The sequence below is a fragment of the Cydia strobilella genome, chromosome 2, assembly GCF_947568885.1.
Source record: "Cydia strobilella chromosome 2, ilCydStro3.1, whole genome shotgun sequence".
NCBI classification, from domain to species: domain Eukaryota; kingdom Metazoa; phylum Arthropoda; class Insecta; order Lepidoptera; family Tortricidae; genus Cydia; species Cydia strobilella.
Window position 1 is genome coordinate 11,589,503 of NC_086042.1, and position 25,908 is coordinate 11,615,410.

The following is a 25,908-nucleotide window of genomic DNA, read 5'->3' on the forward strand; positions in this document are numbered from 1 at the left end:
ATATTATTAACAAACAGGTTATGGTTACTTCTATATTGCAATTTTGTTTTAGTTAACCGAATGATCCTAATATTAAAAATAAATGGATTGAAGCAACTGGTCGTAAAAAATGGTTTCCTACGCAAAATGTTACACGCTCGGTCTCCCTACAAATTGCTGAACTCTTTCCTTCTATCTTGATATAGTTCTGTGATTTTTATTTTAAAATTTAATTCAGGCAACAAGGCCTATATTACATATACCTTATAGACTAAGATACATATAAATTTCATAAATAGAACGTCGTGGCTCCGTTGAATCGTCAACGTGAATTATCATTTCCTCTGTCAAAAATGATTATCATTTCTTCTGTCGGTTCTTATCTATATTTTAGAATTGATGCCGTGTTCTAACCAATCTGTGAATCGATGCTTTTGAATCGTTTCGCGCGGCTTTCGTTTCTCATCACTAAATTACGCTCGTGACGTCGCAGTACCTACGCAAAATGTTACACGCTCGGTCTCCCCACAATTTGCCGAGCTCTTTACTTCTATCTTGATATAGTTCTGTGTGGAGAGATGTCCTTTGGATCCTGACCGGTAAGCAAGAAATTTGACAATATTTAGTCCCGTGTAACGTGAAAGCACGATTGCATGCTTTATTTGTTAAAAAAATTGTTAAAAAATATTTTGTTCGTAACGCTAGTGCTGCTCTTCGCTGCCCCAATATTACAGGGTTCTATGTTACATTTTCAAGATAGTTGAAATTCGACCTAATGTCACTATGATAAAGTTCAAATTTCCGTTCGATAAAAGTAAAACATAGAACCCTGTAATGTTGGGCCAGCGTCTTGGTAACTATCGATAACTAGGTATCTTTCATTTACACACAGTGGGTGAAACGGCGTCACTTGTAGCAGATTCTGTTCAGCATTTCCAGCCGATGAGCAGACAAGAAAGGGCGACCAATCCTGCGAGAGTGGCACAAAAATTATATTATGTTTTCTGTTTTACTATTACGCAATGAATGTAAAAGACAAAATGACTAATTTTCTCTGGAAAAGATAACACTGCCAATTTATTAAAAAACGTCCGAGCAAGGTGGCAAAGCAAAATAGGCTTGTAATGTTTGTAATCTTTCTAAATAAAATACTTAGACTGCAAGGTTATTTGTTTTATTTTTTATCGATAAAAATGATCTTTTTTTATTATTATTTTAAAATAGTTGTACATCATAACAGTATGAAATATACAGTCACTGCAAAACTACAAACAAATTAAAAACAAAAACAGGTAAACTAATAATATTATAGTTGGTCAAACCAATTTGTCAGTCAGTAACAACCAGGAAAACTATACTCATCCCTTTCTTTTGGGCGCTAGTACTTTTGTAATACAAAGATAGTATGATTCTCTGTCTATGTTTGAAATGAGACAGTCCTTTGACAAACTATATATACAATTACCACCCTAAGATGCAACATACATTTATTATGTATCGCCCAAGTGGTACCACGGAAAATTTATCGATAAAATGCTGGGAATGCGTGCGTACAGCACTATTAGTTTCGCTATGTTGGCACTCAAGTTGCTTGACTCAATTTTGCCGTTTGACGTGTGTCATATTTAAGTGTGCGTGTGTCACTAGACCATAAGCAAAATTCCGTAACGTAAATTGCATGCAAGTTCTTGATAGTCACCTCGCTTAAGCGCTCTATTTCGTCATTTTAAGCGTCATTCCGCTCATCTGGCAACCCTGATCAGGAGTGTCATGGTCATGTCTAGTAACCACTGTAACCAGGCCATAAAATCCAAAAAAAAACATGCTCATGTTCATGTCAGTTTGTCAGTGTCAGTGTCAAATTGCCCGCCGAGTTAGATCTGAGTTATGCTAAGTTCTTGTATCTTGTATTGCATTAAGTACTAAGCAAAACAAATTGGTAAAGATTAAATTTGATTAATGTATTTATTGTTCCGGAAAAAACTATAATTAATCCTAATAATCTTTGCATCATTTCTTTAAAGGAGTCCTGAAGATCAATATGGCCTACGGCATAGTGCATAGGTTCTTACTAAGAACTGTAGCTAGCCGAGGAGTGCTAACTTTTAATGAAACTCAGCAAGTAGTAAACAAATTTAATGGTATGTATCTTTCATAGCAAATCATATTCAATTTGAAACTTACAACATGCGAGAATGCTGTTTAGCACTATATTTGTAAACCGACTAAAGCTGGCTACATCTAGCCGCTCAGGCGCTCAGAGACCTATAAAGAGGGGAGGAGGTCCATTCTGTTACATTATTTCTTTCAGACTAATCAAAATTATCTTAGCAGGTTTTATTCGTGGGCAGCTAGTCTTCTTAAAAACATGCAGTCTTTGAGCGTCCGCTAGCTGGCGCGGTTGCACGGAGCGGCTGAGGGGGTTAAACGAAAAATAGTATGAGCAATGCTAACTGGCGCGGACGCGTGCGACGTATTTTACCTACAATGGCCTGCGTGCGCCCGCTCTGTGCTAGCGGACACCCTTTGTCAAATTGATATTTTCTCAAATGTATGAAAAATGGGTATGCCGGAATAATATTGTCCCTGTCAACGAGAAAAGCTACTTTTCTATTATAATTCAAAATCAAATTAACCCTGCTTGAAAACATCACATTTGTCCTCACATATTGGTTGTGACTAGAGAAAGGAGTATTATGTGCCTGTGGTTAGAAAGAGGGCAATAGAGAGAGAGGTCCAGGCGGTTCTTGTGCCTGGGGACCAAAGCTATTATAAAGAAAAAAATTACCACCCAGTAACATCCTCTTTCTGTATTTTTTCCTTGAGCAGAATTTTTAAGACTAAGAAGGCAATGAAGCTTCAATTGAGGATTTTTTATAATCTGGTCTGGTGGGTTGGGTTAAACCCTCATTTCCTTACTTTCTGTTTTCATAATTACACTAATTTAGTTTTTAATGGTTACAAATTTTATGATTAACTAGTTCTGTTCTGCCCGCAACTTCGTCTGCGTGGGATGATGATGAAAATTGATAAAAACTATCCTATGTCCTTCTCAGGTCTCAAACTATCTCCATACCGAATTTCATATATTTCGGTTCAGCAGTTTAAGTGTGAATATAACAGACAATCAGAGTCAATTTTGCATTATATTTCATCATTGAAGTATTATTTTTGAATTGAAATACATATTATTACTATGATTAACCATTTTTACTTTTATACTTCATGGGTCCACTGTAAATGTGATGTGATCTGGATAGAGTGATACTATCACTAATAACCCATTAGGGTTATTCTTGTTAATAACAAATCCATGTCTCACTGTTGTCATGGTACTATGAAAATGAACCTTGGTTGTCAATGTCATATGATAAAAACTGCATGTTGGATCATAATTTTAGATATTTATATTTATTATATTCAATTCACCCAACTTTTGCAGCCCGAAGCTCTTTTCTGGCTTGGCCGTAAGGAATTGTTGAAACATCAATATCCATACTGCTACCCTGATTGGTGTGAATGTGATAGATGTAACTACCTCACGATAGGATTCACAAGCTTAAAAAATGTAAAAACAATAAATACTTAATCATTGAGTATCATTATCACAGCATACTCACAATGGTCTTAAGTGCCATAAACCCTAATGACACTTGAGTTCTTTATGCCAATTTCCAACATTTTGAACATTTGCGAAACAACAACAGAAAATTCTATGTAATTACTGAACCGCTTACGCTTTGGTCAATGACAAAATTTGTTCAACTTTTTCAACTTTTTAATTACAGAAAATAATGAATCTACAATAGAAGACCTGGTAAAAGAAATAAATGATGAGATAAGAGCACTACAACAGCAAATTAAAATAGCTGACGATGAACTTACAAATGAGCAAGTTGTAATATTCATGTCACTTGGTCATGATGCAGCATCCAAAGCACAGAATATTTTTTCTGCTACGGAACTTGAGTACTACAGGCTCTTGATTGAAGAGATAATGAGCACAGAAACAAGACAGATCACTGGGATTCATGCCATGAATTTGGTGAATAGATTAAAATCTTCCTTTACTAAAACAGATGGACAGGTAAGTGTATATTATTCTTCTTCCTTGTTTTTCGAAACTTGCATATATTATTGTATTAATGTAGCAATATTTAATCATGATCTTCCTTGCATCATCCTGGCTTCTTGCCATGGCAACTGTCATCTGACCTTCCAACCCAGAGGGGAAACCTACACTAAGTTCAGTAAGGCATACAGAAAATAAGTATCTATGCTTATCGCTCAAATCAATGATTTATGGGGATTCAAACCCAATTCCAACCGTTTTGTAGGCAATCACTACCAACTAGGCTGAACTAGGTGATAAAAAGTGGTTATAGCACTCATGTTAATTGTATTATTAACCAATTTCCAAGAAAAGGATATGCTCTCAATCTGTGTTTACTTTTTAAAAATTGTATCCCAGCTGAGCTTTACATTGTTCGTCTAAGTTGTACTAATAATAAATACAGCTTAATTTGGCATTTTTGTCAACAACACATGAATTAACTTTTTATTTAACTATGTTCCATTGTCGGACGAGGCCAGAGCACTGTTTAAGCTAGTAAATATAGGCCTTAGTAATCGTAAGTGAGTGTGATTGTATGTTGACTATATGGAGCGACATAATCGCTAAGCGATAAAGCTCTTTAATAAAGATAAAAATAAAACTACCTATGTTCCAGAAACTACTCGATACTTGGTGCCGCATGCGCTATTTGGACAAAGATCAGAATAATAACAATTATGTTCTGGGAGTTAGGGCTATCCACGAGTTTGAGAGCTATCTTCGGGAAAATATGCCAGACGCCATTGAAGAATGCTTTCTGTGCAAGAAAATTGTCTTCAGGGTAGGTATTTAGGAGCATGATATAAGTATTTTGATAAGTAGGTATGTTACTTTATTTATTAAAGTGTTTATATTGTTAATAATCATAATTTCAAAAAAAAAATACCAATTGCAGTCTTCAAAGCTAAAAAAAACTGTGTTCCTATTCACACATTGTCATATATGTAATCTGATTATAAAGTATAATCAATAATCATACATCTTAGGTAAGTGAAATTTCTTATTACCCTAAAACCATGCTTTATTTTGATTGCAAATGATGACTGATGTATGTGCCTCTGACGCTAAAGCAAAGTATTGACAGTTATTTCTTGATTTATAGTAATGCTTTATGACGTAGACAAGGGGAAGAGCAATAGGTAATAACAGCTAAATCAACTTTTTCTTGTCACTCCTTGAATTTGGCGTAATTGAATTTAATTTTATATAATTGTGTTATTTAATTTATTTATTAGGTAGGTTGACATTATTTGTATACTTATTTTATCTTTTACATAATATTATTATCTTGTGAGCGTTTTGGGGTCACCTGTAAGCCCGCAAGAGATTTTCACAAATAAAACAAATAAAAAAAAAAAACATATTATTAGAACGTAGTATAACATTTCTTCTAATAAACTATGCTACTCTGGTCCCCTGGATATACGCCCGGAGTTTTATTTATTTTGACCTTACTTTAATTATTTCAGGGTTATAATTGCCCAGTACCCGCATGTGGAAGAGCGGTGCACACGAAATGCCTTAATCGGTATTTACAGCAAGTGAAGAAATGGCCGTGCTGCAAAGCAGACTTCTACCAATCTCAGTTGGACAGGCTGAATGCAAATAGGTTCGTTTTTTTCGTATGTTACCTTCTTACTCGTACTTTGTTTCTTACGCATCCGGGACACTGGGTCAAACTAGCCACAGGCTGTATCCCACAGGATGGATTGTGGGGTAGATAATAACGGGAGACATTTGATAGGAATCCTAGGACCAAATGGCGGAAAAGAGGGCAGGCCTTTGCCCAGCAGTGGGACACTATTATAGGCTAGTAAAAACCAGAGATGTTAATTATTTGAAATAAATGCATTTGAAATACAAATACTAAATACAAAATACCTATTTTTTATTTTGTATTTTAAATACTTTTATCGAAAACTATTTTGTATTTTATTTCCGGCCACACCGTAGGAATATGAATGTTAAATCCAGAAGGGATTCCACTATTTTATCTATGAGAGAGCTGTAACCCTATTATGCCTAACTCCTACCGCCCTAGTCAACCCGAAACACCCTAATTCCCTAGCCCTAGCATAGATTCAATTTACATATAAATAAATATAATAAACAGGGATGTCTGTACCCTTGAGACCTATGAGTACAGATGGAAGGTTGGAAGGATACGGGTAAATGAGATTTTGGATAGTCACTGCTAGTTACACAGGCTCATGCAACTAATTAAGGCGTGGAGGTGCATGCCACAGTGACGGAGTAACCTGGTAGATGAAGTACACACGGTGTCCAAATGAGAGAATAATAGAATTTATTTACACAGATTATTCTTATTTATAAATAAGAGAATTTATTTACACAGATTATTCTATTTATACAATTTTTCTGCCTATTAGTGATTCTATACAAATGAACATTACTTTAGTGTGCGTTTACATAGTCGGCGGTTTGTTGTCCTAGTTTTGCTCTGCTGCTGAATAGTCGCATGTTCAATGCACGTGAACATTCTGGCGCGTCTCCGGAGCAGGATCAGTGTATGTCTTCAGCTCTTATAGTTCTAGTGCGGACTGGTTCTGTCGTCTCTTTGGAAGAGCGTAGATGTGCGGCGTGGTGGGGCGCCGGGTTTCAAACTGTATGCTGCCGCCACTGAGTTGAGGTTGGTCGCTACCACCACTGGGTTGAGGTTGGTCGCTGCCACCACTGGGTTGAGGTGGCCCAGGATTGTCGTCGCTCGCCGGTGACCATGATCGTCTGGCTACTGTTGCTCGTAGTCGCCGTATCATCCTTGGACAAAAACAATATATTAGTAACGTTATAATTATGCATCCTAAAATAGTCGAAAAGCTAGCTACGTAGGTTTGGGTAGTTATGCTACTCCAAACAGTATTGTCTAGGGTTGTTTGTAGGGCAGTTTCTTTATTCTTTAACTTAGTAAAAATATGTAATGAATTGTCTAACACTTCTTCTCTAGAAATATCTCTATGACTATGTATTAACGTTTTATTAATCAATTTAAATTTAGCTACTTTACTAAATGACTCTAATACGTTTGTTAGAGCTAATCTCTTGGCAGCTAACGTAGTCGTAATTGTTTTAATAATACAGTTTTCTGAAATTTGTATTATTCCTACGTCATAAATCATTATTATTATTATTATTTTATGTGATAGCAAACGAGCAGACGAGCCGCCTGATGGGAAGCAGTCATCGTCGCCCATGGACGTAAGCAACATCACAGGAGCCACTTAAGCATTGCCGACCCTTGAGAACCCTAAATACCCGCTTCTTGAAGAATCCCATTTTCCCAAGAATTTCTTGCCTCTGACCGTCACACACAATGGACACAGTCTGGGTTTCTAGTCAAATATAACCAAGTGTTTGTCATCTGAAGCTGTTTCCAAACGATATCGCTAGTTATGTTATACCTGCGAATAGGACAGCCGGTAGTATTGTCGTTTTTGGTTATCAGTTTCACAATGCAATTTTGGTGTAATTGCATGTTCTTCACCGCCAGAGGAAAACAAATGTATTTAGCTAGTTTATGCAAACAGTTCTTAAATTCATCGTGAGTAAGTTGAGAATAGCGTTCATTGTTATAGTCTATTCCCATGAATGTCTGTGGAATGTCCATGCTCTCAAATGTTCCGTTACTATTTTTCTTGGGAATTGGAGTGATGTGTACCAACATGTATTCTGCCTTTTCAGCTATGGGCTAATGCTTGAATGTGAGTTTCGTTTTCGGACAATCGCGTACGAATCAACTGAGTGAATGATATTTAAATTTGATGGTAATTTGCTGTTCGCTTTGGCGATAATGTCTACGACATTTTTAGGGTTCAATACACTGTATATTGTTGCTTGTGAAATGTATATCTGCATGATCCCCATTATTTCCTCAATGTAGTTGTGTGCCAATTGGTAAGATTGAAGTACTTGTATTTGAATAGTATTACTGTTTATTGACTTGTACCATCTGCTGTTTTCATTAATGTAGGTCATTGCTAGGTTTAGCTTCGTCTGAAATAGTTCTAATTTATTTCTAATCCTTTCTTCTGTCTCGTTAACGGTTGAGATTGTCGAGATCATAAATTTTGTTTGATGATTAGCAGCATCTATTAGCTTTTGCTGGTTTTGTTGCAAAGTATCAATATTTTTGTACATGCGTCGTTGACCCCAAAAACTGACGTCATTAACTGGCCCAGTAGTCCCCTTTTTTCCGAGTGTGATTAATGTCGGTTAAGTATTCGTGAATTTTTTAAATTTATAAACTTCTTCTTGCAAGTGGTGATAATATTGTGTACAGTAAGTTTTACTTTCAATTGACGTCGCGTAATTACATAGCGCCTGAAATTGATTTGCCACGTCTCGTCTTGTTTAAATTTTCTTCTAGCATGCGTCTTTCGTAATGTAATTCGATTCTAAATGTTCCTCTGTCTAGAGTCGCATTTCCTATTTGCTCAACATAGAGTCCTGGGCTAAGAGGTTGTCTAGTTCGCTCCTGTGAGACTACACAATGACAACATGGTCAAACACATTGTCATCCAGTAATATGAAGCTCCTTTTTTCGTTGTATAGTGGTTTGTCGTATATTTGTTTGCGGTCGTGTTTTTGGCAGGCGTTTCACTCGTTGCTGTCTCTAAGTTTTCATTAACTGGTAATGGTATAAGTGTGTGGATGACTCGTTTCTGGTCGGCTCCCTGCGATCTCTCCAGAGTTACAACCCTTGTAGCTCCGTCGTTGCCCGGGTGAATGTATTTAATTTTTGCTAAAGGCCATTTGCTAGGCGATATGTTCTGGTCTTTGATTAATACAACAGTACCGATTTTTAAATTCTGCTCGTTTGTTTTCCATTTATAACGTTGTTTTAATTGATGTAGATATTCTTTAGTCCAGCTGTTCCTGAAGTCTTTCTTCATCTTATTTATGAGTTTCCAGCGGTTTATTAAGTCTGTGTTTGTGTCAGATATAGGGTCGGGTACGCCTACTGCTTCTCGACCGATTAGAAAATGACTTGGAGTCAATATGATATTGTCGTTAATGTTGTCCGACTGTATGCACAGAGGTCTGGAATTCAGGCATGCTTCAATTTGAGTCAAGAATGTGGCCAGCTCCTGATATGTTAACGTGCTGTATCCTATTATATAACTCTTCGTGAACAATGAAAGGCAGCCTGTTTGAACAATTAAATTAGTGGTACTGAAGACATCATTCAAGCCTGCAAAGATTTAAGGTTTTTAAGATCCTTTACCTTTAATTTTTACCTTTACAGAGTAAGGTATTTTATTTGACTAAAAGTATTTTTCAAATAGCTATTTTGCATTTTGAATTTCAAATACCTTTTAGTGAAACTATTTTGTATTTTTATTTTAAATAGGTAAAATATCAAAGTATTTCCATTTTTTATTTAAATACATTACACTACCTATTTTTAACATCTCTGGTAAAAACAGGCATTCTTACTAACATATCGCTTTGCGGTGCCAGCATATAGGCATCAACTGCGCTATCAGTCGCGTACCAGACTATGCGGTTAAAGTATCTATTCCCTGTAGCTTAACAAATAGAGATATGAACAATAAAATTAAACTGCTGCAAATATCTTTGAACGCAAACTGTCAAGATATATTTCTAATTAAATATCGAGGGTGGCAGATACTTTTGGCGCATTGTTTCATACGCTAACTGATGCTAACTGTACACACTTACACTTTATTCAAATGTTGGCTCGTTGATAGTTGCTACAAAGTATAAAGTACACTGACAAATCAGCATAATATGCTTCTGATAGTCCATTTTGGGAAAGTGAAGTATGTACCTAAAAACTAGTCCTAATTATTGCATGTTTATTACAGCGCTCTCTATCGGGTGCACTGAGAACTATCTAATTGATCGCATATCTCATCATCACTACCTGTGGACATAGAGTAACTTATACTAGAGCGGTACTGTCATAGTAAATTTTGTAACCCCAGTAAATTCACTGCCATCTGTCGATACACTTTAAAACTAAAAATAAATATTTTTAAAAATACGATAAAATGTAGTTAGATATGGATAAATGATTTTTTTTATTTGCATTAATTATTTTTATGATTTTGACCCATGTTCTTTCACTGATATGCGTTAAAATTGTTCAATAACAATCGAAACCGTCAACGCCATCTATACGACAGTTGGCCAAAGCTAGCGCCCTCTGAACGAGAATCAAATTTTCTTGATTTTCGAGGCACGTTTTTTCCTTAGACTGTATCCATCTATTACGGAGTTATATCTATCTTTGCTGTGGAGTAAATTTTTCTACACATAATAGCAATAAAATCTATTTTTCACCTCAGCAGCTCGAACAAGCCTACTTTCGTCACTCCAGGGAGTGAAACAAAGTAGCTTTTTAATTTAGTGAAGGCCATGAACTGCCACTTCATACTTCGGGGTCTATTACAAATGCGAAATACATTTTAACCTTTAATATGTTTTCACTACTGAGGTGAAAAATTATATGTGTCACACGAGAGCAAAGTTATTTTACATCTCGTGTTTTTGAGTCCCTCGCTACGCTCAAGATTCTAACTTAAAATCACTCGCTTCGCTCGTCTAGAATCTTTCGCTTTCTCGGGACTCAAAATCAACACTCGCAAGAAAAACCAACTTTCCTCTCTTGTTTTTATTTTATTTATTTGGAAAACAAACAGAAATGAGTGAGCAGGAGATGAGTTTACAAATACACACTAAGGACATTCACTTATTTCCTTAACAGCTCTCACTAAAACATGTAATAGAAATATACTACACTTGTTGCACAATAGTTATTAGTTATTACAAGTGCGGAAAAGAGGAAATTCGAAACGAGTGGCGATAAATTAAAACACGACCGCAGGGAGTGTTTTAAATCGACACGAGTTTGCGAATTATCTATTCGCACGTGTATCGTACAACGTTTTCAGTACATATGGCCCTTTAAACTTTCGACATATGCACGAAAAGTGCTCTTTTACGCACTAGTGCGAGAAAGTAGCACCATATGTACTGTAAACATACTTTCCGCACTTTTCAATATTCAATATATAAAAAAATAGACGTGTTATAATGATGAAGAGGTAAGTAATAAAATATAAAATATGTATATTTTTCGTATTCTTACATTAATAGTAGCATAGAGTAACTTATACTAGAGCGGTACTGTCATAGTAAATTTTGTAACCCCAGTAAATTCACTGCCATCTGTCGACACACTTTAAAACTTAAAATTAAGATTTATAAAAATACGATAAAATGTATTTAAATATAGATAAATGTTTTTTTTTAAATACATTAATTATTTTTATGATTTTGACCCATGTTCTTTCACTGATATGCGTTAAAATTGTTAAATAACAAACGAAACAGTCAACGCCATCTATACGACAGTGGGCCAAAACTAGTGGCGCCCTCTGAACGAGAATCAAATTTTCTTAATTTTCGAGGCACGTTTTTTCCTTAGACTGTAAACATCTATTACGGAGTTATATCTATCCTTGATAGTAGGTTTTTATGTTGATAACGACGGTTAAAGGAAACTAATATTAACACTCATCAATAAGTAGTCATGAATTGGAACAAGAATAAATTTAAAAAAATTGGAAAAGTACAAAGCACTAGTTCGCGAAAACCAACTTTCCGCACGCTAAACAGCTACGTAAAGTAGCACTTTTTGAGCAACTGTATTAAAAATAACTATTTTGAATTACCCGATTGCGCAAGTTAATCAACAACAGGTAATCGACGCGCCTTATTCTGTTACCCTTATCCCTTTGAATTTTATAGACGCCACGCCAGAATGGCCACGCACCACCCCGCCCCTAACCCTAATTGAATTACCTCATTCCGCGGCGACAAATTGACATCAGATTGACCGAATCTCAGTTCGATTAGTATTTAATAGCAGTGCGATGACGGAACGTTCAAAATGCTGGTGTATTGTGCCATGTACAGGTGCTTGTCAATTTCAGTAATAACTACTTTTTAGGGTTCCGTACTCAAAGGGTAAAAACGGGACCCTATTACTAAGACTCCGCTGTCCGTCTGGCCGTCTGTCTGTCACCAGGCTGTATCTCATGAACCGTGATAGCTAGGCAGTTGAAACTTTCACAGATGATGTATTTCTGTTGCCGCTATAACAACAAATACTAAGAATACACTCTTTTTTTGGGCAGTCGTGTAAAAAGTACGGAAACCTCGGTGCGCGGGTCCGACTCGCACTTGGCCGGTTTTTCTTCTACGACGTTGCCATGTTATGCCAGAATATTTACAATGCATGTGCTCGAAAAGTGCGTTTCCTACGGAGCCATATCACGCGGAAAGTACTACTTTTCCGCACTCGTGCTTTTTGTTTTCAATTTTTTTTACTGTACATATGGTGCTACTTTCTCGCACTAGTGCGGAAAAGAACACTTTTCGTGCATATGTCGAGTTTAAAGGGCCATATGTACTGTAAAACGTTGTACGATACACGTGCGAACGGTAATTCGCAACTCGTGTCGATTTAATTCACTCCTTTTAATAATTAAATTTATTTGCCCTGATATGTTTTTTATTTACTCGCACAATGCATAGTAAAACATTGTATAATACACACTGTGCGTATAGATGATTCGCCCGCTTTGCTCGCTCGTGAATAAAATTCCACTCGTCGGAAATCATACACTTTCCGCACTTGTTGCATAAATAGCTATTGTGCCATTTTCAACCAAAAGGGTACTTATTGTCGCTTGTCAGTAAGGCGCTATTCCCATATAGCTTCAATTAGAAATCAACCTTATCGACAACCGAGAATGTGGTACCTTTTGGTTGAAAACGTCACATTTTCTTGTGGCTGCTCTACGGAACTTACACTTTGATGAGTTACATACAGTCATGTCGTGAGAATGAACCGATTTTTACGTGTGTCCGCCCCGTCAAGCTCTGTGGTGAAAGTTCGAATGATGGTTGATACTTAATAATTTATTATTATATGTAAGTACTTTACTTTCTCGTATGTTTGAAGAAAAACACTATAAGTGCCTCGGCGGATAAAGTGAAGTTATCAGCCATGACTAGCCGTTTCCCAGCCTGCCCAATAACGTACAATTTATATACGAAACATTACGAATTTACTTGCGCGAAGTGTGAAAAGTTTATTTAAACAGTTCCAGGCTTACCCAGACTCAAGTGTTGGACCAATCCAGCCAGCAGTCTGCCGCTTACGACACCATCGCGGAACCCACGCATGACTTGACCCAAGAGCATACACAAAGCTTGTTCCCTGAGCTTTCTCAAGGCTTGTTGCCCGAGATATCTCAAGATGTGCTGGATGAACTATCGCAAGAACCTATTCCCGAAGAACCACGAAGAGTCACGCGAAAGAGGAAGAGAAACTAAATTCTGGTATATTTGCTTATTACTTTTTAAATACATATTGGGGACTTCTCCTTTAAAGTTATCGTTTAGAATGGCTACTTATGTTGATTCGACATTTTAATTTGTTGTTACTCTGATTTGTTTTAAAGTGTTATTGATTATTGATGCTCGCTTACAACATCAAAGGTTTTGTTACTTAGGTATTTTGTGACTACATATTTTTTAGCAGAAATGTAAAGTACAAACATACATTATGTTCCATTAATGATTTCGTAAAGATAATTAATAAAACATTTTGCAATTTACGTATATCTATATTTCTAAATTACTAATAGAACAATTTCCTACATATTCTTAGCTCATATTGCTAAATATACATTTTGAACTTTCTTTTGAACCATTTTAGCAGATTTCGGATAGAAGTCCAACAAATATTTCCATTGTTCCAACTTGAGGTATACAATATCGACCACGGTTCTTGCGCGAAATGAGAAGTGGTGTGACACGCCAACAAAAAGACCCTGATACAGAAAAAAAAGATAAGAATGTATTCAGAAAACTGAATTAATGGGGCTTCCAAAAAAACTTACTTGGGCTAAACCAAAGCAATCTTCAGGTCCTAAAATATCGTAAATAGACTCGGTCAAATTCGGATGCACAGTCAAAACCTCCACCTAAAATAAATATTTACAAATGAAAATATTTGCGAATGGAGGAATATTTTACATTACAATATAATGCAGTACACATGTATCACAGCTACGCCTTATTTCGTTACATTAAGCTTAATAAATCATCAGTTAATTGTTTTAACGATGGTCCTCAGTGTATAATAATAGTATGCTTAAACATGGGAATAAATGTCCTTATGTCTGATGACGTTTTTCCTAGGTAGGTACTTGTTGAACCTTTACTTAGCATATGTCTCAAATCTAATATGACGTTAAGAACCGTTGGTCCATCATTTTGACAGTTGGGTTTGTTAGAAACAAACAAAATTTAATAGTTTTGCTAAATTTTATGAATAAGGGGGTAAGGTTAAAGTTGACCTCTCCTCGATGTATGAAGTAAATGCATTGGTCAGCATCACCACACTGCACTATATAGTTTCCGGGGAAGAACACGCAGTGGTTTATCCACATAGCTAGCATCCTCCTAAAATCAGCATCGGTTCTACTAAATATAACCGATTCTCTGATGTGTGAGCCGTATACCGCTTGCATGACCTGGCAGCGAAGGCGAAAAGGCAGCTCGTAAACTAGTTCGGGCATCTGAAATAATAAAAAAAACTGCATAACCCGCACTTTAATCCTTTTCGTACTAAGTTTAGTGTTCTACATCATTTATCATTGCTAATGACTACTCGAACGAATCGTATTGTTGCGTTGTTGTTTTACACGACCACGACTACAATAAGACTCGACAAACCTGCCTGCCCTGCTGCCTGTTCCAAAGCTCTCTAACATAGTCCCACATTTTGTTCATCTGGTGTTCACTCAGGTCCATGTCACGCAAACCGTCTCGAAGCTCGTTTATGCCGTAATCGTAGTCTATTCGAGATGACGAATGAGCTGATATCATAGCTGACATTTCTGATATTAGAAGGCCTGTAATAATAATCAAAATATACTACAAAATACTATCTGTATATTACAAGTTTTAGAATAAACATGTCATCATTTTGAGGGAAACTCTTTTCAAAACGAATCCGTTATAGTTTTGCCATTAGCGTCTGTCCGTCCGTGCGACTATCCGCGTTTTTGCTCAGGGATTCAAAGTATTAGAAAATTGGTGTTGACTGTTGCTGGAAGTTAGATATTTCATAGAATGAAGTAAAACAAACTTGACAAGTACACAGTATACATACAGGGAGTTCAATGCAAATGGAGTAGTGCGGGAAAATCAGGAAAATGCTCATACCTGTACAGAACTTAATAATAACAATGATAACGATTGTTTCAACCATTTCAAACGCGTTACGAGAAGACACGTCACCAGTTCCGGCGATAGTAAGCAAATTTATCATGTACCATAGTGATGCTATGTATAACGAAAAATAGTCCTTCTGAAAATGTAGATAATACCGTATTTAGTGCATTATTTAAAATTACCGTATACAGCAGATTTTTAATCGATAGGTAACAGCAGGGCGTTTCAGCGTGGACCGTATACAGGTTGTTTGGTAGCTAGGGTGATAGCCGTGGTATTTTTGCATATTTATAGCCATACATGTCTTTGACCATATGTATGGGTATTATTACTAATAAAATGCGTTGGGTTAGTTCAAGTGTGTCCACGAAACCAAGTACTTTTGGCATGAATCCTCGCGTGTGTTATCTAAAGTATATTTTTCCATGAAACCAATTACCAAACTAAAGGATGAGTACCTGGTAGTATTTTGGTCGTAAATTGAGTTCTGGCTTAGCCATCCAGTTAGACGATGTACATTGTAGAGGAGTCAGGCACGAGAGCTTGAAGAACAAACATGCGTTTATATGCGACAGAATCGATGCCCAAATACCAATCGCCCTGAGAAAGAAATATTTAATGAAGTTTTTATGGCCTCAATCGATCCTTTGACCCTATATCCCTCTATCAACCTCTTTTTTGGCGTATGTATTTATAAATAAGTGTTTGGCAAAACATCATTTTTGGTACAAGCTTTTATCGAATCGAAAGGCACAACACAATTAAGTAGTTTGCGTTGTTTTATCACAGAGTTCCCATGGCCACGTCCTGTCACTATCATCAGATCAGCTCTATGTCATCATAATATTGCATTGTCATCCGATTTACATTATGTTTGTAAAATTTCAGCTCAATCGGAAATCGGGAAGTGGGTTAAATTCAGCTTCCAAGATTTGACTCACACTAACTAACTAACAAACCAACTAACGTACATACCAACAGGGCAAGTTAAATAAAAGCTTTTAAAAAGGAATAAATATAAAATAAATACTTATTGAGGCTTGTGAAGTTTTATGAAAAAGGGGGATAAGTGTGTTTGTGGGTAAGTTTAAGTAGTGTGTTCCATAGTAGCGGCAAATATCGTAGTAGATTTGGTAACTGATGAGTCAGTCGATTCGTTTTTAGGTACGACGTAAGTGACATACATACTCAGGCTATATTTTTAATCGCTTTGAAATAGAAAAAAGTTTTTTTAAATCGTTTTGTTCAGAGGCACATGCAATGGAGGGAGGTGGTGGAGGTTTTGTTGGGGGTTTTGTTTTGTCAAGTACTTTAATTAACATGATGACTTATAATATGAAAAACTTTGTTCCGGTGGAATAAAGTACTTACGCTAGCTTAATAAAGAGGTTGGCCGAGCCTATGTTGACTTTCCTGTGGGTTCTGTTAGTAAATAAATATGAAATCCTCGAGAGTTGAGGCGTTCGCAGATAGGAGAAGAAAATCATTTTTATTCCGCAATTCAGATAATTTATCGCAAAAACAATGTATGATATAGGCAAGTTGGCCAAAAAATCGCGCCTTCTTTGAAATCTTCTGGAGAAGAATCTGAAATAAACCGTAAAAATAAAACCTAGTCTACTTGTTTTTCTCTGCATAGTCCGCCTATAGATTATAGACTAGACGCACAAAAAACTACAAAGGATAGGGATATCAATCATACATACTGAAATAAAGGAAATAATGTACAGTGCAGCAGTCGGTGATTTTTTTTATTAGTACAGAATATAGTTCAGCCTAGCAAAAAATGGCTAGCAAGCCTTAAAAACCTTTTAATGTGCGCTGCGGGTTAATTAAGAGTGAGAGGGAGAATTAAGGTGAATCAAGGTTAGTTTATTGTACCTATAGATAAAAAAGAACTTACAGTTGTCTTACTCTCTTTGGGTTTAATACATATTCTCCATACCGGTTCATGTACCCGGTATGTATGTCCAAGAACAGTTTGTACAAAAAAATTATGTCTGTTATAATACATATATGGTAAAAATATGGCACTGATTGGAATGCCAATTGATAAACTAGAGTCATGAAATCTATGTAAGACAAGACACTGATGAAATACTCTGAAACCGTAAAGATACAGCATTAGAATTATACAGAACTAAACTAGCAAACTACTATGCATAGTTGTAAAATTTAAAAACAATAGTAACAATAGTCCAACAGATATCTTTGGCTATTCAGCGTGGCAATGCAGCTAGCATATTTGGGACGTTTGGGCCAGGTAGGGAACAGTTCGGGGCTTAATTGTTAGAATAGCATTTTTTTTGTTTGTTTGTTTTCGGTTTTTATTTTTCATTTTTGACGAAGCGTGTTGTGGATACTATTTTTGTGTGTAGCAACTATGACGAAGCCTGCGCTGTGGATTGATATTGTGTTTAGTTTGTTTTATTTTCTTGCTTAATAAATATTTTATTATAGCACATTGTGCAACGTGGGGGTAAGTGAAATATCGTACGAGAGTCTATATATTTAAAGACTCGGGTAACAATATTCTTACCCCCGGAGTTACACACAATGTTTTTCATCACACTTGCGAAAAAACTAAATCCCATCAAAAACATTACATGTAAAAAGATACAAATCTCGCAACGCAGTTCTTCTACTACAAAAGAGTTTTGACATGTAATGTGAAACCAAGTCGGTTCTTTTAGTCAGTGCCAGGAGGTGTTAAAACCGTAACAATATTAGATACCTTTATTTTTTTAATACATATAATGACTTGACAATCGCACGATTACATAGTGACATAAGGATAATTATAAGTCTAGTGATAAGGATAATTCGTCAACTATTTAAAATAATCCTAATTGAGCGCTAGCCCTAATGACATAGTTTGAGCAATACTCATACGAGTACAAGTAAAGCATTGTGTGCGATTGCCAAGTCATTATATGTATTAAAAAAATAAAGGTATCTAATATTGTTACGGTTTTAACACCTCCTGGCACTGACTAAAAGAACCGACTTGGTTTCACATTACATCTCAAAACTTTTTTGTAGTAGAAGAACTGCGTTGCGAGACTTGCATCTTTTTACATGTAATGTTTTTGATGGGATCTCATATCTTTTTGTAGGCAGTCCTTCTTTTCGTGTACTCATACCCATACCATACTCATACGATGTATACACATATCATAATTATACACATCTTCATTTATACTCACATCGTACAACGTAGTGTACCTATACTTAACCTACTAATTGTAGGAACTGCAAACGTAACTTTGTTATCGCATATATTTATATAGGATTACAAACTTACTTGTGGAGTTATTAAATCTTTAAAACGTGACTGATATTGCAGTATTTTTAAGTTTTTATTGGCTTAATACGCTAAAAGCTAATTACGTTTCAAATTTGGAGCTTGTGATGATCGTGAGTGTGTCAGTGACAAAACTAAGGAATTTTGACATGCAATAATTCTTAAACTGCATGTTCAAATTACATGTTATTGAGAATATATCTAAATCATGTTATGCTCTATACGTCACTAAAAATTCAGGGCTCTAGCTTTAGCTATCACAAAATTACAGTACGTTGAAAATGGCCTGAGTGGCTTCGAGAAAAGGATGGTACGACCGTGCCTCTTTGTTTTGCTCGACTTGCTTGTCTTTGTTTTGTTTTGTTTGCAGATTATAAGCGAAATCATTCTTATATACGGTGACATTTCAAACATTCGTCCGCCATTTTGGCAGTTTAGGCATCGAAGGCCTTCAAGGCACAGACCCATCGGCATTCAGCCACAATTGAAAATTAAATTATTATCGGCTATTAAATTAATTAAATTAAATATTTTAACCTTTTCGACGCCGCGTCAAACACAAAAGCTGTCACTCGGACGCCACGTCACCGAAGTGTCAAAACTGAAATTGAACTTTATGCACATGCACGTTGGTCTATGTTGCTCTGTGGTCTGTGACGCATTAATCCGTCTTTGGCGTTGGACCTGCGGTGCCGATATGTCCGTCATTGGCGTCCAGAAGGTTAAAGCATAAACAAAAAATAATAATTTATAAACGTCAGTATTTTCAAAGTAAAACTCATTTATACCTACTTACTTGGTTCGTATGAATTAGTTACAGGATTTAAAAAAAGCTAAACTCACGAGTTAGTTACAGTTTTTTTTTTCAGAATCCATAATGCAAACCAATCCATTTTATCGGTGTTAGTATAAAAAAAAACCTAAAAACTATGTTAAGTACTAAATTAATAAATAATAGTACAACTAAAAAATATTTATCTCTAAGTAAAAACTAAAAGCTAGGTATTTGGTTAGACGTGGCCACTCGGAGACCAGGAGCGCAGGTTGCCTGTAAGCTGCCTGTGCACGAATTAATAAACTAGTGGATGTGAAATGACTCCTATTTAGTATGAAAACCAGTGTCGCTAAACTCACACATTCATAGCCACGTTAAAATACGTCACACACTTACAAAATTGCTCTGATTCGTAGCAACTTTCCATACCAAAAAGTTATTACCGGTGGACATTTCTCGAACGAATATCAACTGTAGGCTACATGAGTGACGGTTTAAATTATAATGTCAAAGCTATATGACATACGACTCTTTCATTATCTCATTCATCTCACAAAAGCTCGCTCAACGTTCACCTAATACAACTACTCAACACCAGATGGCGTTATTTTATAGTTTTAAAATCACTTACTTATTACAGGCGAGAAAAGGGCTAAAAAACCAGTATAAGTAAGGTCTAATTACGCATGGTTTGTTACGGATCTCACGGTCACGTTACACTGGTGTTTTCGAGATCTCTACACGCCTGCGAGTAGCTAACCGTTGGAACATCGTTCCATTCGATATAGGGAGGGGACAGTGTAATCGGAGTGTTTTATCGATATTTGTGTGTTCAGTTAGGTATTGATATTTCATTACCGTATGTACACATACACATATACACATTTAGATGATACTTTATTTATGATTATAATATAGGTAGTGATAATCGTGATTGTATGAAAAATAATATGTAGTACAGTACAATAATATCTAACTAGAAATTTGTTTCTTATTAATTGACCAACTAGGTTGTTAATGTGAACATTAAATATATCTTAAAGTCAAACAGATAAAATCATAGTTCTTTAAAGGTCTATTAACTCGGTATTGCTGTTATTTTGTGATCACAAATCTGCAATTACTTACATAGGTAAGTATTCGTCTTTAACAATATATTTACTTGTAGCAGCATTTAAGGCCAATCTAGACGGGACAACCTGATTAAATTGTCAAATTAATTGTATGGTGTGAAAGCATACATGAAACTGGCTCATCGATCCCACTTGATTTGATTGTAAGATTGTGACCTATCAAATCAGGAAGGGGGGCGGCAAAATTCCAATATTTCACGCTAGTTTGCGTGGTACGGAACACTTTTTATTAATTAAGTGAGCCCGAATGTCACTAATAATTACTAAATTAGTAACTAAGTTTTAGGCGTGTGGACGCTAGATGAGATGTATGGCAATTTTATCCCCAGAAATCTTTCTCTAAGAAATGCTCCTAGCAAATGGTGCTATATTTTTGCGGAAACTAATTTTCTTGCCCAGTAGCATTGACCCATTTATTTTTAATATCGGCATCTTGTGGTAACCTACAATAATTAATAATAAAGAAATAGAAAATATAAAACGTTTATTCATGGCACATTGCATGCATTGTACGCATAAGTGCATTAAGTACCTAGTCTAATTATATTAACGATGAAAATATGATAGGTGTAAAAAACAAAAACTTATATAAAGGAATACGAAGGTTTGAAAGGTTGCCATGAAATGACCCCGACTTAACTTAGTGCTTGATGACAAGAGCTGCCATATTTACTAAGACATTGATTATCCCAAATAATAATTAGAAACGTGTCTAAAATAATAATTTATTACCGAACTACCAAACATCAAACTTGAAATATCGTAACTTTAACTTTATCGATATAAATATCGACATTGCGCAGCATCTGAGTAGCGAAGTTATTTGACATTTAGGATAGCGAATATTCCAGATAAACGTAAAGAATAGTGACAAAGGATTGTGAACTCTAAGTTCTAACTGATAAAATATAGATTTACTTAACGAACATTCGTAAATAATGCAATAGAAACAGATTTTTCGTATTTATCGGATTATATTTAAATAAATAACCACCGGTGATAGGAAATACCTCCACGTGAAAGATTTTTTAAACCGCTGTGATTTCTGCAGCTTAATACTGCACAATACGGCATTTTAAATTTAATTATCAATTTTTGTTAGACGAGCGTACGTACGACGTGAATGTCATTCGAGCATGAAGTTTACACAACAACTGAGCATAGTCTGTGCATAAAGTGAGTCGGTCGCTACTAACTGTCGGATAGACGGGAACGCTCACTTGCCATCTCCATCCTACTCCGTGTGCCTGTGCATTCGTATATAATAATATAATATAATAACTTTCGCGGGAGCAATATAGGCGTTTGTCCTTCAATACACCTGCATGAAATAAGATCTTTTGCGAGCAAGTGTGGTGAAACCTATTTTAAATTTTTTGTATTAAGCCATAGGGGAAAATTACCCTGACTATTTATGTATACTTACATAGGAAACTTGATACGACTTTTACAAGCCTAAAATACTAGCAAAGAGGGATATAATAATATAGAGCGGTACTGTCATAGTAAATTTTGTAACCACAGAAAATTCACTGCCATCTATCGATACACTTTAAAACTAAAAATGAAGATGTAGGCCAAAGGTAGTCGCGCCATCTTATCGAGAAACAAATTTTCGTTATTTTCGAGGCACGTTTTTTCCTTAGACTGTATCCATCTATTACGGAGTTATATAGGTATCTATCTTTGATACTGGTAAACGTACCTAAATAACTTTGCCGGGTCGTTTACTTACGATGCCTACTGAGTAATGACTGACATACCCATGAATTGTATCCATTTGCAGTCCGGTATCACGCTACTTCGAAGCCATCTGTAAATAATACTTACCTATGTTACAATTAGGTAGATATAGATAAACACTGTTGTGGGATATATGCTACTTTGTTACAATTAAGATTTACCATAGAGAGCTAGCTAATGCTTCATGCTTATAGGTATTACCTGTGGGGTTTAAACAGTAAAAAGATAGCTGATACATATTCCACATTCCCCGCCGAAGTGATAGATCGTGATCCATGCGATTCAGCTATGCTTCTCTGCGGGCTCTAAAAAGCAAAGCAAATAAAACTATGTGTATTTTGAGTTAAGTACAAAATATGTGTAGTGAACAATCTACTACTTTTTGTACTAAGACTGACTGAAATACGTTCATGCGTTTCCGTAAAAGTACGATGGTAAAGGATTATTCACTACAGCTTAGATAGTGAAGGCTAGGAATCGAGGAGTGATCAAACTAATTGAGGATTTTTGATTGCCAAAATAGATATCATCGAGCGTACACTATTGTCTATTAGTTAGTTGTTAAATAAAATCATGCTAGACAACTCAAACGGCTTTAGTGTAGGTAGTCTACTCCACTAGGCTCTTAAAAAATACCTATTTCAAACCAACCAAATCACTACAATCTGAATGAAATGACTCGAGATAATAAAAAGGCAGCTGTAGTAGAATACATATATCATTGATCGAATGAGCCATTTACGTGGCTATACTACAGACTATGTATAGATGATATGTTAGATTCTACAGATGGTTTCAAATTATCACTGGTGCAATCTTACTTCCATATACACGTCGAGATCGTCATTGTCCTCTTCATCAGAACTATCTGGCATTGTACTCGGCCTGTGAATCTGTGTTAAAACCACAAATTTCAATCAAACATATTTAAAAGGCGAATCAACTTTTTTGTGCACCTGTTTGCCATGTAGGTTGCCTATTGGACCACTTTGAAACCGGAACGTAATATATAATTTACTTAAAATGCATCATTAGACATTTTTGTGGTAATTAAGTAGATCATTAAACTGTCTGCCTGCATTACAAATAATAATAATAATCATTCATTTATAGGCTCTGTTCTAATTATGACAGAATAGATACGTGTTAAGTACAGCATTTTTTCTAACGATCTGTGGTATAGTTATCCTTTGATTCACGGGACAGTACAATATATACAATAGAAAAAACCTGTTGATTGGTCCATTTGCACCTTTTCACCACGCATTCAGCAAACTATATAACAATTATGTTGTTTTTTTTTTCTACTAAATTAAAATATTTTCATTTTTCTACCTTTCCCACTTTGTTACCATCTGTCGTGTGCCCAAGTCTTTCATAAGTATAATTACATATTTTTTACATATACTTAAGCATGTAAAATAATTCAAAAGCTTACATGTAGGCTGGATTTTACTGTCACCATTGAAGGTAGAACGTAATCTTTCGGCGCGTTGTCAACTGAATTCTTTACTTTTTGCAATACTGATGGGTAACTCTGGAACAAAAATTACATTACAATAGTATTTTGTTTTACAAGTACATAATCAGGGTTTTAAAATTCAAGAGCCGAAGTTACAAAACGAGACGTAGTCAATTTTTGTCAAAATAGGCCCGAAAATATTATGACCTAGTTATATTTGTTTTCTAAGACAGCAATAAAATCGAAGTACCTATACAAGATAGTACAGCGGCCAGATGGACTAAAACACCATTCGATGTGACTGGACAGTATACTACCGACAAGTAGTATCGTTGTGTTCGGGAGAGTCTAATGAGTACGAAATAACAACTTGTCACTTTCTAAGAGTGTGGGGGGTATAACTGTGACGTCACAAAATCGGCAGTACAAAGTTTTTAACTTTTTTCTTTTAAACATACCATGTGGGGTACCAAATGAAAGGGCATTGAGTAGATTACAAATATATAACATAGTCTAACATTGGGTGTATTATCAGATCCGCTCGATGGTACCAATAATATTGCACACAACTTACTGTATTTATTTTGCAAGATTTGACCCGGACAAACACATTACAAACATTGCAAGTTAAATAAAAGCTTGTAAAAAGGGCGCCCGTGATTAATATTAGCAAAGATATAGGTAGGTATATTAGTTATGAGGTACAGTGTGATATCTATTTTTTGCCACAGGTACGGTACTATACGATGCTATCGCAACCGGAAGTATGTAATTTGAAAACTCACCTTTAAAAGGGCATAAAACTCTACGCCATCAATGCGTAGCAAATCTATGTTTCTTGAGGCGACAACATTGGACATAGTTAGGTACATAGATGCCCCTCGTATATTGCCGAAGATCCCACCAGGTCCCATACAGGCCTCCACTTCATTGTATTCTGATATAATGTCCACCTAAATCAATGTAATAAATAAAAACCGGCCAAGTCCGAAACGGGCTCGCGCACGAAGGGTTCCATACCATTACGCAAAAAACGGCAAAAAAATCACGTTTGATGTATGGGAGCCCCACTTAAATATTTATTTTATTCTGCTTTTAGTTGGTGACAGACTGACAGACAGACAGACAGACAGCGGAGTCTTAGTAATAGGGTCCCGTTTTTACCCTTTGGGTACGGAACCCTAAAAATGATGCTATGTATAAATCAAATAATAGGCTAGGCTAGCGATCCTATTTCGTCAAATACATGTTACCATTTCAATAAAAAAAATTTTTAGCAGGAGATACGGTATATATGGTCGACCTTCACCGATACGTCTGCCTGATGAAACTTATATTTTATGAAAGAAAATATGTTGCTGACCATAAATAAATATAGTTGCCTAAAGAAATATGGTCAAGGCTATTTTTAATAAATTTTTGAAAATATTTTTTCTTCAAATTTCACCGACTTGTCTGACAAACGAAATAAGTTCCAATGGAAAGTATACAACTGTACAACATTAATAAATTAGGTTGCCTATCTTATTCCGGTCACTATTATGAGGTTGCCGTGTGTAAACAGGTGTTTTTATCGATAATTGCACTCATCTGTCTGACGCTTGAATTATATATCAAAATGATGGTAACTTTATTGCGAATACAGTGGTATAGGGTTACCTGCGAAAATCCGGTCACAAATAAGGGTTGCCAGGCTTTTAAAGAAAATAAGAAGGAAAGACTTTTAGCGATAACTCAAAAACGGCTTAACTGATCACGATTATTTTAACTTTTTTCAAATGTGTTTATTAATCACTATTGTTGTGATCTTTTTCATAATTTTTGGATGGATGGTTCAAAAGTTAGAAGGAAAAACCCTTTTTTTTCTTTCTAAATAATTATTTCCGAAATGATTCACTATCAAAAAATGTTGTTTAAGACCCCTATTTATTTTTAAAGGCCTATCCAACGACACCCCACACTATAGGGTTGAAACGATAAAGAAATTGTCACACACATTTTGTTTCTTTCGAAGCGATTATTTCCGAAAATATTCACTTTATCAAAAAATGTTTTTCTAAAACCCCTATTTATTTTAAAAGACCTATCCAACGACTCCTACAT

The 25,908-nt window shown here is 35.7% G+C and overlaps 2 protein-coding genes across 3 annotated transcripts in view; one reads left to right on the top strand and one right to left on the bottom strand.

Moving 5' to 3' along the window:
- Nucleotides 1-1,772: 1,772 nt before the first annotated feature.
- LOC134751850 (non-structural maintenance of chromosomes element 1 homolog) lies at nt 1,773-13,764 on the top strand. Of its 2 annotated transcripts, none has more exons than XM_063687365.1 (6): nt 1,773-1,918; nt 2,004-2,120; nt 3,768-4,066; nt 4,710-4,874; nt 5,563-5,702; nt 13,255-13,764. In XM_063687365.1, exons 2-6 carry the CDS (start codon nt 2,021-2,023, stop codon nt 13,478-13,480), a joined length of 930 nt encoding a protein of 309 aa, XP_063543435.1. In that variant the 5' UTR covers nt 1,773-1,918; nt 2,004-2,020; the 3' UTR covers nt 13,481-13,764. The 2 variants fall into 2 exon arrangements, with proteins under 2 accessions (XP_063543435.1, XP_063543427.1); XM_063687357.1 differs by having other exon boundaries at nt 1,777-1,918; nt 13,249-13,764.
- Nucleotides 13,753-25,908, bottom strand: part of LOC134751681 (uncharacterized) — a 39,651-nt gene continuing 27,495 nt past the window's right edge. Inside the window, exons 20-32 of the mRNA XM_063687130.1 lie at nt 24,591-24,758; nt 23,782-23,880; nt 23,165-23,236; nt 22,545-22,648; nt 22,364-22,413; nt 17,292-17,490; nt 16,760-16,975; nt 15,847-15,988; nt 15,380-15,524; nt 14,888-15,066; nt 14,509-14,730; nt 14,050-14,133; nt 13,753-13,980 (exon numbers count right to left, since the gene is read on the bottom strand). Of these exons, the coding sequence (XP_063543200.1) occupies nt 13,819-13,980; nt 14,050-14,133; nt 14,509-14,730; nt 14,888-15,066; nt 15,380-15,524; nt 15,847-15,988; nt 16,760-16,975; nt 17,292-17,490; nt 22,364-22,413; nt 22,545-22,648; nt 23,165-23,236; nt 23,782-23,880; nt 24,591-24,758 (1,842 nt within the window). The 3' untranslated portion in view covers nt 13,753-13,818. The remainder of the gene's footprint in view (nt 13,981-14,049; nt 14,134-14,508; nt 14,731-14,887; nt 15,067-15,379; nt 15,525-15,846; nt 15,989-16,759; nt 16,976-17,291; nt 17,491-22,363; nt 22,414-22,544; nt 22,649-23,164; nt 23,237-23,781; nt 23,881-24,590; nt 24,759-25,908) is intronic.